The sequence below is a fragment of the Quercus robur genome, chromosome 2, assembly GCF_932294415.1.
Source record: "Quercus robur chromosome 2, dhQueRobu3.1, whole genome shotgun sequence".
In the NCBI taxonomy this organism is placed as follows: domain Eukaryota; kingdom Viridiplantae; phylum Streptophyta; class Magnoliopsida; order Fagales; family Fagaceae; genus Quercus; species Quercus robur.
The window spans coordinates 72,870,406-72,884,116 of record NC_065535.1 but is presented as its reverse complement, the minus strand read 5'-3'; the positions used below and the strand labels follow the sequence as shown (position 1 = coordinate 72,884,116).

General features: G+C 36.4%; 1 protein-coding gene across 2 annotated transcripts; it reads right to left on the bottom strand.

Moving 5' to 3' along the window:
* Window positions 1-451: 451 nt before the first annotated feature.
* LOC126714921 (DNA repair protein UVH3-like) lies at window positions 452-11,925 on the bottom strand. 2 transcript variants are annotated; one of them, XM_050415333.1, is made up of 18 exons: window positions 11,736-11,925; window positions 11,405-11,655; window positions 10,373-10,548; window positions 10,157-10,280; window positions 9,835-9,912; window positions 9,416-9,591; window positions 9,193-9,328; window positions 8,395-8,472; window positions 8,228-8,281; window positions 6,873-7,057; window positions 4,915-6,667; window positions 4,209-4,403; window positions 3,572-3,657; window positions 3,062-3,356; window positions 2,832-2,968; window positions 2,213-2,297; window positions 1,435-1,974; window positions 452-1,200 (listed from the first exon to the last, which is right to left on the bottom strand). In XM_050415333.1, the coding sequence occupies exons 1-18, from the start codon at window positions 11,821-11,823 to the stop codon at window positions 487-489; spliced, it is 5,151 nt and encodes a 1,716-aa protein (XP_050271290.1). In that variant the 5' UTR covers window positions 11,824-11,925; the 3' UTR covers window positions 452-486. The 2 variants fall into 2 exon arrangements, with proteins under 2 accessions (XP_050271290.1, XP_050271291.1); XM_050415334.1 differs by lacking the exons at window positions 9,835-9,912; window positions 10,373-10,548; window positions 11,405-11,655; window positions 11,736-11,925 and having other exon boundaries at window positions 9,193-9,320.
* Window positions 11,926-13,711: the final 1,786 nt, after the last annotated feature.

Genomic DNA, 13,711 nt, shown 5'->3' with positions numbered 1-13,711 from the left:
AGTTTGATTTCTTCGATTTATTTGGTTTGATTTATTGGATATTTATGGGTTTGATTTGGGGAAGAACATGAAGCATGAAGTTCATGTCCCAGGGAAGAATATGAACAATGTTATTCTAAGAAAGTTTTTTTTTTTTTTCTTTTTTGAATTTTTTCACCTTAATTTAAAATTTTATTTTTTTATTAATTAAAATGCTGACATGGATGCTGACGTGGTATTTATTGATGTTGTTTTATTAGCCACATCAGCATCTAACATGTCATCTATGCACTCCGTTTGCCACTTCAGATTTTTCTGTTACCGAGTTGACGGCAGGGACCATTTTAAAAACGATTTAAAAAAATCAAGGACTAACCTAAGAACAAAATCAATTTAGGCACCAAATTGAGAAATGACCCAAAATATAGGAACCAAAAGTGCATTTTCATCATAAATAAAAACAAAAGGAGAATAAACTGATCTAAAAACACCCTTAATTTACTGGTTTTAGCTCTTCCTTCGCTTTCTTTTCAAAAAAGGCATAGCACTTAGACCTCCAACAGAGGTGGTCCCAGTATCATTTTTAGCGTTATCCTGCAGGGACACATGCTCCTTGGAATTATTATCATTACTTGAGGCATTTAGATGGTCCAGTTTGGACTCGGTATCATATGCGTCTGTCTTCTCACTATCTTGGGCTTCATTTAAGGCACCTTTAGGGCCCAAGTTAAATTGAACTGAACCACAATCAAGATCTGCTTCATCCATTAAACCAGAGCAGTGGGATAGCTCAGCATTTCCTGAGGCAGTAGCCATAGTTGGGTCATGAGCTCCATCTTGGTCATTCTGTGTCTCATCTTCATCCAAGCAAAATCCACCTCCTATTTCGAGGTAGTGTTTGGAAAACTCAGCCTCAAAAGAATCGCCATGTGGGCTCACATCTGGTTGACCAATTTCAAATTTGTCAGTGCAAAACCTGCCACCCGTTTCTACATTGTCTCTATGCAAGTGCTCCTCAAGAGCAGGAGCTCCTGAATCATGTTGTTTCTTTTCGTCATGACCAGCAGCGGCATCTCCACTTACACCCTGGGCCGAAGATAGATCTAATTCTACTGCCTCTTCATCAGAGTATCCTTTATCACTTCGGTCTGATGACTTGTCTGCATCATCAGCTTCCAAGTCATTCACACTGTAATTCACAGGCTTCTGAAATCGCCTTGACTGAAAGATACAAGCAGGACAATATGCAGAAATATAATTGTTAAAGTTGGCCAAAGGAAGAAAGAAAATAATACAACAAATTATTCTCTTCAATTGCATACATTTCTGAGGTCACAATACAAATTGAATGGTAAAGCACATTGTATATTCGAAAGAAGGCATGGTGGCACTAACTCCTTGATAGTGATATTTCCGCATAATTATTAATGGAGCATAGAAAAGATTGTAACTTACCCTTCTCGCTTCTTCTGGCCCTTCTATCTTGTCCACAAGAACTTCTTGTTCATCACTACTGTCATCCTCGCTGCTTTCACAAGATTCCAAACCAGAACTTCTTTTACCCCTTCCTCGGCCTACTCCCCTGCCTCTCCCTCTTCCTCTGCCTCTTCCTTTCCAGTGCAATCTTCTGTTCTTATTTCGCCTGCCTTCTTCCTCCATAGTTGTTTCTAGATTCTCCTCTATAGATGGAACAGACTCCCCACCATTCCTCCTTTTCCTTGACTGCTTGGGTGTAGATTTTTCTGAATATTTACTCTGATTCTGAACATCACTCTCCTTTATTTTCTTTGAAGGCTTTTCAAAGTTTTTATCCCCAGGTTCAGCAGGGCTTACTCTTCTTTTCTTTCTACTTTTAGAAACCTCTTGCAAGGGATCATCCATCAACTCTGAGGCTTGGTTTCCAGTGATTCCTTTAACAGCTTTCTTAATTCTCTTGCTACGAATTTTTGCAAATCGTTCATTAAAAGTGTAAAATGCTTCCAACCGTAATTGAGTCTTCACCAAACAAGCAACAAACATTATCAGCATCATTCTTCAAAATAAGAGACAGATGAATGAATCCATAACTGAGAATATGACAGCAAACAAAATGAAGGTCTCTGAGATTATATGCATCAAATAATTTTATTTAGTATTAGGTAATGCTAGATAAGACTGCCTGCGTGAACATGTGAGAGAGACACAGAGAACGAGAGAGGAGAGGGTGGGCAGAGAGAGTGCTTGAGCCCCTAACCTCATGTTTAGCGTACTCCTTCAGAACAGGTACTATCAACTCATCTACCTTCTGGCTACCCCAACCAAACTTTTCCCAACACAATCTGTACGCAAAAAAAATAAAACCAACAATAACAATAATCATTTGATAATCATCATGCATTTCAAAAACATGTCAAACACACAGAATAATCTATGCCATGATATAGTAAGATGCATACAGAAACCACATACCGGAAGCAGTGGGCATAAGCTTTCACAAAGTTATCTATAAAGATATCATTTCAAACATGCAATCTACAAACTGAACATCAATAAAAAATGCAGTCCAACACAAGAAATTACCCCAATATGTTAGAGAATGTCTACAATATCAAAAAATTACATGAACTAATATGATAAAAAAAAACAACTTCTCATTCAAACTAAGACTCTAGTAGTAGATAACTTTAGCAGGAAGACAGTAGACAGACCACCTTCAATTCATGAAACAGAAAGAAGTACACTGAACCTAGCTGTAAATCTCTAAAATTATAGACAAGTTCTCACATTTTTCTCCGTATCTAAATATGGAGAATAATCAACATAAAAGCTGGAATTCAAAAAACCTAGAAGTTAAAAGTCAAGAAATAGCTCACTTGCGAAGAACAAAATGATCTGGCTTTCCCCATGTGAAAGGCTCAGTTGACTTGTCCACTTGTGGGGAAGAGTAGGCTGTTATAACTGCTTCACTTGGAAATGAAGAAGGAATGTGCCAGTTCTTGCTCACATTTCTCTGTTTAAGGATAAGAGAGTATAGAATATTAAAAAAAATAGAGAAATTGCAATTCTTCCATAAATAATAAAAGGCAGGGAACTTGACAATTACATGCTTATCCATGAAAATCTGCTTTATGTCTTGCATGTCAATTACAGACTGCTTCTGCTCTTGAGCTTGGGAAATGTTTTGGTCCAATGCAGACACATCATTTATATTGCTTTTTGAGCAATTCAAACCATCACTAACTTTAGGTCCCCTTTTTTTCGAACTTGATCCTGTTTCAGCATCAAACTTCTTAAGGATGGTGGGATCTGGTGACTCAATCCATTCCCGGAATTTATGGAGGCCATCTTCCGCAGGAAATGCATTTACAACCTCAATAGCATTGACAATGCCAATCCCACTACATTCAAAATACAGTGAAAACAAATAAACATTTTTAATTTCTACTATCATAAATGACAATGAGCAATAGCACAAGATACCATAACAAGTAAATTCACCCAAAAAAAAATTCTGCAACAGGGAAAAATCAAAGATATCTGTGGCAAAACCTGACCTAAAGACTAGCATAAGCTCCCAATCACAGAAGAAGTCAAATCTGCTGCAGTTAATTACCTGACACCTTCAGTATAATCACTTCCAAGAAGCAACGCCATCCGAATTAATTTTTCTCTTGTCAGGCCAAGCTCCTTCTCAATGTCCTGACAAATAAAATGCATGAACAATTGATATAAGAAGACTGCACTGCAAATTTAATTATTTAAAAAAAAAATGAAGAATAAAAAAGGAAAAGGGGACCCCAAGTAACTAGATAGAGCACTAGGAAGGGAACAAGAAATAAAGGTCCAAGTTAAAATGAAAGTCTCCACTCTAGTTGAACAAAATAATATTTCAATATGCAACTCACAAAGCCAACAGCAAAAGAATCAGATCAATGAAATTAGCAATGACCAAAAAAGCAGAAGGGTTTTCTTCAACACCAAACCCTCACCCCCCCACCCCCCCCACCCCCCCTTAGAAAAAAAATTCCATATCAAGAAATCAAAAGTACTTTTTCTAGAAGAACAATGGCAACAAAATTCTTCCAAGATCAGAATTTAGGTAAATAATCTCGTCTAACAAAGCCTGACAAAGAAAACTGAAAACAAAGATAAGATTATATACTCTAGAAAGAATAAAATAAATTCAAAATAAATATATATTTGGGACTTAGAATAGGGAGAATTGACATGACGCTCCATCAAACACAGACCTTCATGAAGTATGTCTCGACATATTTTCGATCATCAAATATATTCTTGTAAACACTTTTTGCCCCAAACAAAAACACATCAGAGTCATCAGTCACAACACCATCAACAAGGTTTGCAAGTTCCATATAAGCACACTGAGCTTCTGCTTCCATCGGTGCAATTATATAAGGCAATCCAAACATCTGCAGTAGTTCCTGCAGATTCATCAAAATTAAAATGGATTTATCTTTTTCCAAGAAATACTGTAACTCACTGAAAAGAGGTCTTACAGAAAGTAAAAACAAAATTCCTCAAAACCAACCAAATGCAAAAGTATTTATTTGACCAAGTAAAACATATATGCATGAGCAAAGGAAAGAATGTACCTTATAACCTTCCAACTCATTCCAGGAAGTTGAATGTTCAAAAGATGCATCAAGTGCAACAAAATTCACATTTTTTAATTCAACCACATCCAAAAATCAATACACATTATAGAGTGCGCATAATATGCATATAAAAAAAGTTTAAAAAGCCTTTTATGAGCTGTAGGCAATGAACTTTCTTTTTTACGAGTGGATTTGGCCCTCCCACTATAATTAGTTATTAAGAGATGAGTGAATAATATGTCAGGCACAAAAAAAATATAGAAAATCAAGCCATTCCTACTAACCAGTTAATTGTGAACATATATATTATTCAAGTACTAAAAACTTTGAGCCACACCTGACATTCTGCAAACATCTCGCTGCTGACATTTTCTGCATTACGCTCAAGCTTTCTCTGCTCATCTCCTAGATTCATATATTCTTGATCTAGAATTAGCATTTCCTCCTCCAAATTAGCCTCTGCGACTTCAAACTGCAAATTTTCATTTACCTCAAAGGGATCTTTTCCCTTGTTTTGCTCCCTTTCCTCAGCATGATTGTCATATTTATTTTCTGCAGCCAACTTCTGCGGAAAATCAATGTCATTTGTTAAGTATTTTGTGGATAACTTCTTCAGAGGAAAGGCAGGGTCAGCCTCATCATTAAAATGTATTGGTTCAGCTTCAGTGTCATTTATCTTATCACCAATGCGAATGCTATTGGTATTGGCACCAGATATGGCATCAGCAATATGAGAACTACCCTCTGAACCCCTGTTAGGAAAAGTAGATAAGCTAGCACCTGCACTAAATGTATCCAAAAGTTGTTCTGCAATCACAGGGGCCTCCTTTTCCATAGGGTTCACAGATTCAGCACAAGGCATTTTTCTGTACAAACTTCCCTTCTTGCTTGCATCTTGCGTTGATTGTTCAGAACAGGAACCTACATAGGTTTCACATGGCTTATTTATCAGCATTCTGGAGTGATCAGAATTATAAGCCACAGATGAGTTTGACTGACTCCCAGAAGAATTAATGGCTTCTGAGACAGTTATTCCAGCCACATTATCTGGCTTCTCCACTCCATCCACAATTTCACAAAATGATTCATTTTTTTTAGCTCCATTCTCCTCCGGCAAAAGCTTCTTAACCATATTGTTTTTTTGTTCAAAGAGTCCAATACCTTCATGAACATTTTCTGCGGAAATGTTCTCATATTGAGGCATATTAAGACTAGCTTCCTTATCCCCTGCATACTCAAGACTCCTCCTTATTGCCTCCTGCATATCAGCCTCTTCTTCCAACCAACCTTTAGAAACTGTTCTTGATTCAGCTTGACAAGAGGAGGTGCTTTTAGGGAAGTCACAAACTCCTTCCTCCCATTCCACCTCACTCTCATCATTAACGTTACCTTCCTCAAGGGAGGGCGTAATTTCCCCTCTAACATCATTAGAAAAATTGTTACCTTTCCCTTCGATGATTCCTTCCTCCCAGTCACAGTCTGAATCAGAATTAGAAGGTTGCTTCCTTGACAGGATGTTGTCAGTAGTGATTCTTACTGGATTTACAGCTGCTAAACAAGCAAATAGATCATCATCACAATCAAGACATTTGTTATCCCCCTCATCCTCAAAGGATATCTCTATGGAAGAATCAATTTTTAACATGGATTCCTCATTTCTCTGATTCAAATCAACAGATTCACTATTTCTGTCATGTGAAGTTTCTAAAGACTGACCTTCACTAGGAAAACTTACTGGGAGACTAATTTCACTTCTATTGAGCATAGTTCGAGTATTTGCAATCTTTTTCAAATTTGCACTCTCATTCTCAATCTCTTTCATCAAATCCAAATTCCTTTGTATATCACGGGTCATACGGATCCCCATGGCTCTTACTCTACTGACACGAAAACGCCCCCTCTCATCCAGAAATGTCTCAATATTGTCATCAGAAACCGTTCTAGATTCATTGAGCCCCTCTACTGAACTAGTCACGGTATCAGATTTACTGGTAGATGCTACATTATTGGTTGAATCTTGAGAAGGGCGCTCCCTCTGTGTATCTTGTTTCTTATCTACATTTCTCTGTGCTTTGGCTGACGTAAGAACTCTGAGACATTTAAGAATGTTGTAGGTGAACAAAAGTCATTAATCTAATGAAAGAAAAATAATCCCCCCCCCCCCACCCCTCCCGCCAAAGAAAAAAACACAACCTCACTAAATTAAAAAATTAAATGAGTTCCAACTTTTAAGCAGGTACACGCTACAGGTCATGTATAATTAACAAACAAAATATTGAAAAGACAATTACTCACTGTTTATCACCAGTAAATGATGACGAGAAAATAAATTCTCTGTTGGCTTCAGATGCAATCCTAGAAGTCTGTACACCTCCTACTCCCCTCCCTGCAGCAGATTTCTGCACTTCATCTATCTCCCGACGGAAAGAAACAGTTTTAAGATAAGCTTGTATTTGCAGCTCAGAGAACTTTGAAGGATCCTAAATGTGCAAGAAAAGCACCAGTAATAAGATGACATCCAAAAGATTCAAATAAAAGTACAAAAATAAGCAAGGAAACATTTCTTCGATAAGAGATCCCATGAGATTATAGAGAGAGACCTCCAAATAATAACCAAACCTTGGACGCATTTAATATATAACTTATATAGCACATATTACCACTATATAATACATTTACACAACTGATATCCTACTAATGAAGTGAGGAGGATACAATCAAATGATATAATAATCTGTGCTAAAAGACTTTGGAACCTTACATGTTGCTTTAATTCAAGAATTCTGAAAAATCCAAGTATCACCAAAGTATGCCTTGTGTAAATAAAGAGTTCTAATAATGGAAAAACTGATAATTACATAATTAATTAGACATAAGTATGCATGATATGTTTCCTGAACTAACAATTCTTTTCCCAAATCAATTACACATAAAAAATTTTAAATAACAAAAAAATCAATACAAAAAATAGAACGCTTAACACAATCAAAAACTTCCGCCACTAGAATCTCATTTCCTCTCTAAAGGTGCAAACACTAAATCAACAAACATAGCACAGAAGTCTTAGGTGTATATTATAAATCAACCAAAACCACCCTATGCCTCCTAGAAGCATTACTTCTTTCCACATACACTTTTATCATTCACTTTTTATACAATTTCACCATAAGATAAGCCACAGACACTTCAAATTTAAGCAAGAAATTAGCAAAATAAGCAAGTTTTTTCTTTCCTACTCCATAGTCTTACCTACGAGACCGGAAAATTTTATTAATAGTTATGCATTCTTATTAGTGACACTGCTTCTTTGAATTTAGTTTGCACTACTTTGCTGTTAACTCAGACATGGACCATTGCCATTTAAGTGCACTTAAGGGGGATTGGGGGAATATTAAGCAGGGTTTCCCACTTCAGCACTACAGTACTTAAGTATCAGTGCATCCCAGCAATTCCAATCAATCAATTGCAAGCCAAAATGCATTTCTCATCTGAATAACGTTCTGACTGGTTTTAACAGCAGACAACTTCTATTAGTTAGTGACTTATCAAAAAAAACTTCTATTAGTTAGTGGTAGAGTATGCCATATTTGCAACCTGTCATATACTTTAACATGAACCAGATATACATATGAAGGCATTCTAGAACCAACCTTCTTGACTTTCTGATATTTTTGTCTGTTTTCTGCCATCAATCTTTCTCTCATCTACATAGAGGACATCAATAATAAATGTCAAAAAAAAGAGGGATATTGAGGAGGTGAAAGCCAAACTGCCTGTGCTGAGAAGAACTAATTACCAATATATATGAAGCACTTACCTGAACAAGAAGATCAAGTTGCATTGATGGAGGCAAAGAAGCTAAAACAGATGGATCAATTTCACCATTCATTGCAGGCTGCAGAATAATTCAATGCAATAACCAACAATATATAATATAGATCAATAAGTTGGGCAAGAAAACATTAACAAAAAAAACAACAACAAAGCCTTGGTCCCAACATTTTGGGGTCGGCTATGGATCCTTAATAGAGTAGCAAGGGTCGGCCACATGTATTTTTTTCCTTTATTCTATTCTATCTAAAGTCATATGGGACACTCCAACGATTATATATAATGGATTCATTAAAAATAGAATGAATAAATTTTACGCTAGCCATCAACCTACCCCAATCATCCTCCTTTTCCTGAGATTGGGACCACCTGTGGACAAAATATATGATACTAAGCATAGACACAGGTAGAGTTCAAGTTAAGATTAACACTGAGGCCTAAACCTAAACTCCAAAGAGAGTCTTTATTTCCTAACTATGGGTGTTGAGAAAGCTACCCTGACATAATAGTACAAACCAACCATAATCAGAAGTGTTTGTCTGACAGATATGGTAATAGTGTGACAGTATCTTGTTCCCATACAGCCCATTACTAATGTTTGATTCACACAGAAATCAGACCCATTTCAAGCATATCCAATACCCCCAAAATAAGCTCAAAACCCATATCCACAGAGGCAGGTGATAATCTTATTTCTATTCCCCAATAACCATAATACACAGTATGTCATCAACTGTAATAACAAATGGTAATAACCCCAAATGTCCACCAAGCAGAAATTTACCAGCATCATTTCTTCATCTTCATCTTCGTCTTCATATTCTTTCCCATCCTCATCCTCAGAAGCAAAAGGAGCACCAGATTCAGATACATTGTTAGCTAACATCCCGTTTTCCTCTGCTGCAATAGATGCTGCCAACCTAAATTTACTCATTAGAAACAATCATAAAAAGGTTTTATAAAACCTTAAATTACCCTTGTAAACTACAACCATGTAGGCAGCTTACATTTCATCTAGCTTTTCCTGATTGTCACTCCTCGATACCAGATCATCATTGTTTGGAGTATAAGCAAGCACATCAATTTCATCTGACAAAATCTTCTTACCCTTGGAGTCATCATCCTTCATCTGTCTCTGGTTCTCAACATCCACGGTCAAATTTTTCATCTTCTTTCCCTTGAGCTGTTATACCAAATAACCCCCAAAAAACCCATCCAAAAAAATAAATAAATAGAATCAGACAAAAAGGCTACAAATTAAAACAGAGATGCTGATGGGCTGATAAAAAGGACTCTTTTTCACTATTCTGAATAATATATTGAAACAATGTAGAGCAAGCTATTGGAAGACAACATTAGAAGAAAGGAAAATGCAACATATTTGACCTACCACGAACCCCATAAAAATGTATATAAGGACACCAACCTGAACAAGAAGATCACGTTGCATCGATGGAGGTAAAGCTGCTAACACAGCTGGATCAACTTCACCATGCTCTGGCGGCTGCACAATAAATTCTATGCAATAACCCCCAAAATATTTACGACACAGGCCAAGAAGAGAACATGTGCATCAATTAGCACTCAGACTTAGAAACCTCACAACACGATGAAAGACAGACTTTCCCAAATACGGGAATCGATTAAGCTATCCTGACCAAGTATAGTGTACAACCATGATCGGCAATATCTATGTAGACTTTAATGACAGTGGGTAATCATTTAGAGCCTACAGAGCATAAACTCACCAGTATCATCACTTCTTCATCACTGCCATCCTCCTCCTCAGAAGGAAGAGCAGCAGCAGCAGAGGATGTTGATGCATTGTTAGCAAACCTCCTACGTTCCTCTGCTTCAATAGATGCTGCCAGCCTAAATTAATCCATTCAAACAGTCAACAAAAATCATAAAAACCACATATTTGAAAGATAGCCTCATAAGTATAAATCATGTGTGCAGCTTACATTTCATCTAGCTTCTCCTGATTGAAACTCCCAGAAACACCATCATTCCTTTCTGACTGACTGCCCTCCATGTTGGTTTGATCTGACAAAATTGTCTCACCCTTGGGATCATTCTTCTGCTTCTGCTTCTGCTTCTCAATATCCTTCGCTAGTTCTTTCAGCTTCATTGCCTTGAGCTGTAAACGAGAACCAAGAAATCAACATTAAAAACTCAAACCTATACCCTCTGTTTAATCCAATGATCTTCTAGAAATGATGTTCTCAGGCACAGACTTTTTTTTTTTTTTTTTTTTTTTTTTCATTTTTGAAAAACCTTATGCAATAAAAATTAGAATCTAAGATTAAATCCAATCTCATATCCTGAATTATCCCACCAATCCAACAAAGACTGAAAAACGAAATCCTCCTAAAATAATCTACATTGTTCATAATTACTTCCATTACTAAAACCATAGAGTCCTAGCAAAAACACTGAAGCACGTAAATTGTCCATCACTAAACACTAAGCTGACTTCTCTACAACCAAAACCAAATACATAGAATAACAAAAAACATTCAAATGAGGCTCACAAGTCACAACAAAACCCAGTCACAGAGAGAATTCCACAAATAAAAAAGCAACATTTCAAATTCCACATAATGTCCATCGCAAAACGCAAAAAGTCACCTTTTTTTTTCTAAATCCAAAACCTATCAAATCAAATTACAAACGAGGCTCACAACAACAAGCCCTAATCCCAAAATTTTGAAATCAGCTATAAATCCTCAACAGATTAGTTAGGGTCGGCCACACATATTCTTTTCCTCCACTCTATTCTATCTTAAGCCATACACTCAAACGAGGCTCACAACAAATTCCAAAAATACGCGAATTGTTTTCCTCCATTCTATTTTATCTGAAGTCATACACTCGAACGAGTCTCACAACAAAATTCAAAAAATACGCGAACCATCCGATCAAAACTAAGAGACTTCAGCAGAATGAAAATTGAACTAATCAAGTAAAAAACTAAGTGGCGATGAAAAGCTGACCTGATTGAGGAGCAACTTCTCGGCGGTCTTTCGGACCTTAGCGACAGCTTTATCGCGGAGCCTGCGGCGGGCGATGACGGTGCGGCGCTTGAGAGCAGGGGTGGCGCCGTCGAAGACGAAAACAGGCTTGGTTCTGAGGAACAAGAGCTTGCAAATTCGGCGAAAGAACCCTAACAAATGTGCGTTCCGTACCATCTCGCCTTTCTCGTCTCGCATCGCCTTCATGAATTGTACCATCCATATGCTCGCATCTGCAATTTCTCAAAAACGTTAATTTTGATTCATTAATTAAATAATTAATTGAGGAGTTTAGGGTTAGGGTTAGGGGTACCGATGGCGAGCTTTTTTCCGGCGAGGGTTTCGACGGACACGCGGCGACCCACGGGGGCTAGTAGTTCCCAGAGACCGTGCACTCCCATGTGGTTTTTTTTTTTTTTTTTTTGGGGATTTTCAGTTAGGACATTACCGCCAAGACTTTTTAATCAGTTGTCAAAGACCAAAGGGAAAGTAGACTGACGATATTACAAACGACGTCGTTGAAATGTGCATGTAAAGTTGGTACTAGGATTTAAGACAGTGTCGTCAAGTATAGGAGGTTATTCTTGTTTTCAATTTGATCATTTCCATTTCAAAATTTTTATTTTTGTCTCATATTATTAATTTATGTTGATAATTTGGTGATATATGGCATTATATGGTAACGTGACGGTAATTCTTTAGCACTTAACAAATAAATTACAAGCAAAATTTGGACTAACGGATTGACATATTTTAAAAAACAATATTTATTTAATTCTTAATAAATCAAAATATTAATAGAAATGGATGGCATGTTCAATATAAAAATAGAATAAAACATTAAAGGATAAAATGAAAATTTTGAATGGTAAACGATTAAAACGAAAACAACCCAAACCTTTTGGAATAAAAATGTAATCTTTTTTTTCACCTTTCTAAGGTTTACTTGGGGAAGAAGGGAGGTTGTTAAGTGTAAATAAAGGCTTTGACCACCATAATTAAAGCCTAAAGTAAATAGATGGATGGTACTGGACCATAAGAGCATTGTGTTTACTTTTGAGTTTCGATTAAAAAATGCAAAATAGGAACTGTGATATGTAAAAGGACATCTTAGTATGGTCTATACATGGAAGAATTATCATAGGAGCAGTTGTATATAATCAAGTAGTCTTCCTAAAGTAGTGGTGGATTAAGTCCAAGAAAAAAGAAGTAACGGTGGATTGAGGTTTGGGAAATGTTATCTATCAACTCAACACAGTAGTCAACCACGAGGAAACAAACCTTTGTTTGTTGAATTTGGCTATCCCAACATGACTCCCTCGCCTTGCTATTCGTTTGTTGCATTATTTAAAAGACATTATAAGCCATTCTTAGAAAAGATTTTGAGAGAGAGAAACACTCATTTTGTGTGATTAGGGTTTGTGTAACCAAGTTTTCTTAATTCCACCATATTAAAAAGTTTCAAGTGAATCTAAATATATAAGTTGTTGAAAAAGTTAAAGCCATAACACCACCATAGACTTAATTATTGTTGTGAAGCAAACCTTCAAGAAGCTCTTGAAGTTGCTCAAAGATTCTAGTCATGACCATGGGTGTGCCATTTGTTATGGCAATTCATATGATTGAAGAGTCTAGACATTCTGGTGCATGAAAGGTTTTCTTTGTAAGCTATATACAAGTTGTAGAGTCTAGGTAAAGGTTTTACTTGGTGAATTTGCTTTTTCGGAAAGTTCCCATCCCAATGGTTTTTACTTTGAGACAAGTAGTTCCATTAGTTTTTCATACAAGTGGGTCTACAAACCCCTGACACCAACTTACAAAGAATAATTTAGTGGTTAATACACTTTTATACTGCAATATTTAAGGTCATGCTTGATAAGTAATTCGTGGATTATTTGCTTGCAATTAGTGGGGGCTGAAATGCTTGTAAAGACAAGGATGAATGTGATGTTTGATAAGTAATTCACGGATTATTTACTTGAGATTCGTGGGGGATAAAAAGTGTGTAAACACAAGGACAAGATTCACTTTTAGAAATGAAACTAGATAGGGATATGCTGGTTTCAATATGAGCTAATCTTTGTCAAAAGCTTTGAATTTCTTAAACTCAATCTGCCCTAAAACCAGAACTGTCAAGTCATTGTGATGGCCTTCTTTATCATTATGTATGATAGTTTTGACTTGAAAGGTATAAGAGCTTAATGATTGTTTTAATCTATATGCTCAATGTGTAAACAGTTAATTGGAGATAAATTACACATGTAATATTGGTTTTGTACATTAAATAAG

What these genes read in the sequence shown, in the direction of transcription:
- LOC126714921 (XM_050415333.1), bottom strand. Translation starts at nt 11,823, where the DNA reads ATGGGAGTGCACGGTCTCTGGGAACTACTAGCCCCCGTGGGTCGCCGC. An exon ending in AACGTGATCTTCTTGTTCAG is followed by an intron (nt 9,592 to 9,834) that starts GTTGGTGTCCTT and finishes TTGGTATAACAG; the next exon opens with CTCAAGGGAAAGAAGATGAA. An exon ending in GATCATTTTGTTCTTCGCAA is followed by an intron (nt 2,298 to 2,831) that starts GTGAGCTATTTC and finishes TTTTGCGTACAG; the next exon opens with ATTGTGTTGGGAAAAGTTTG.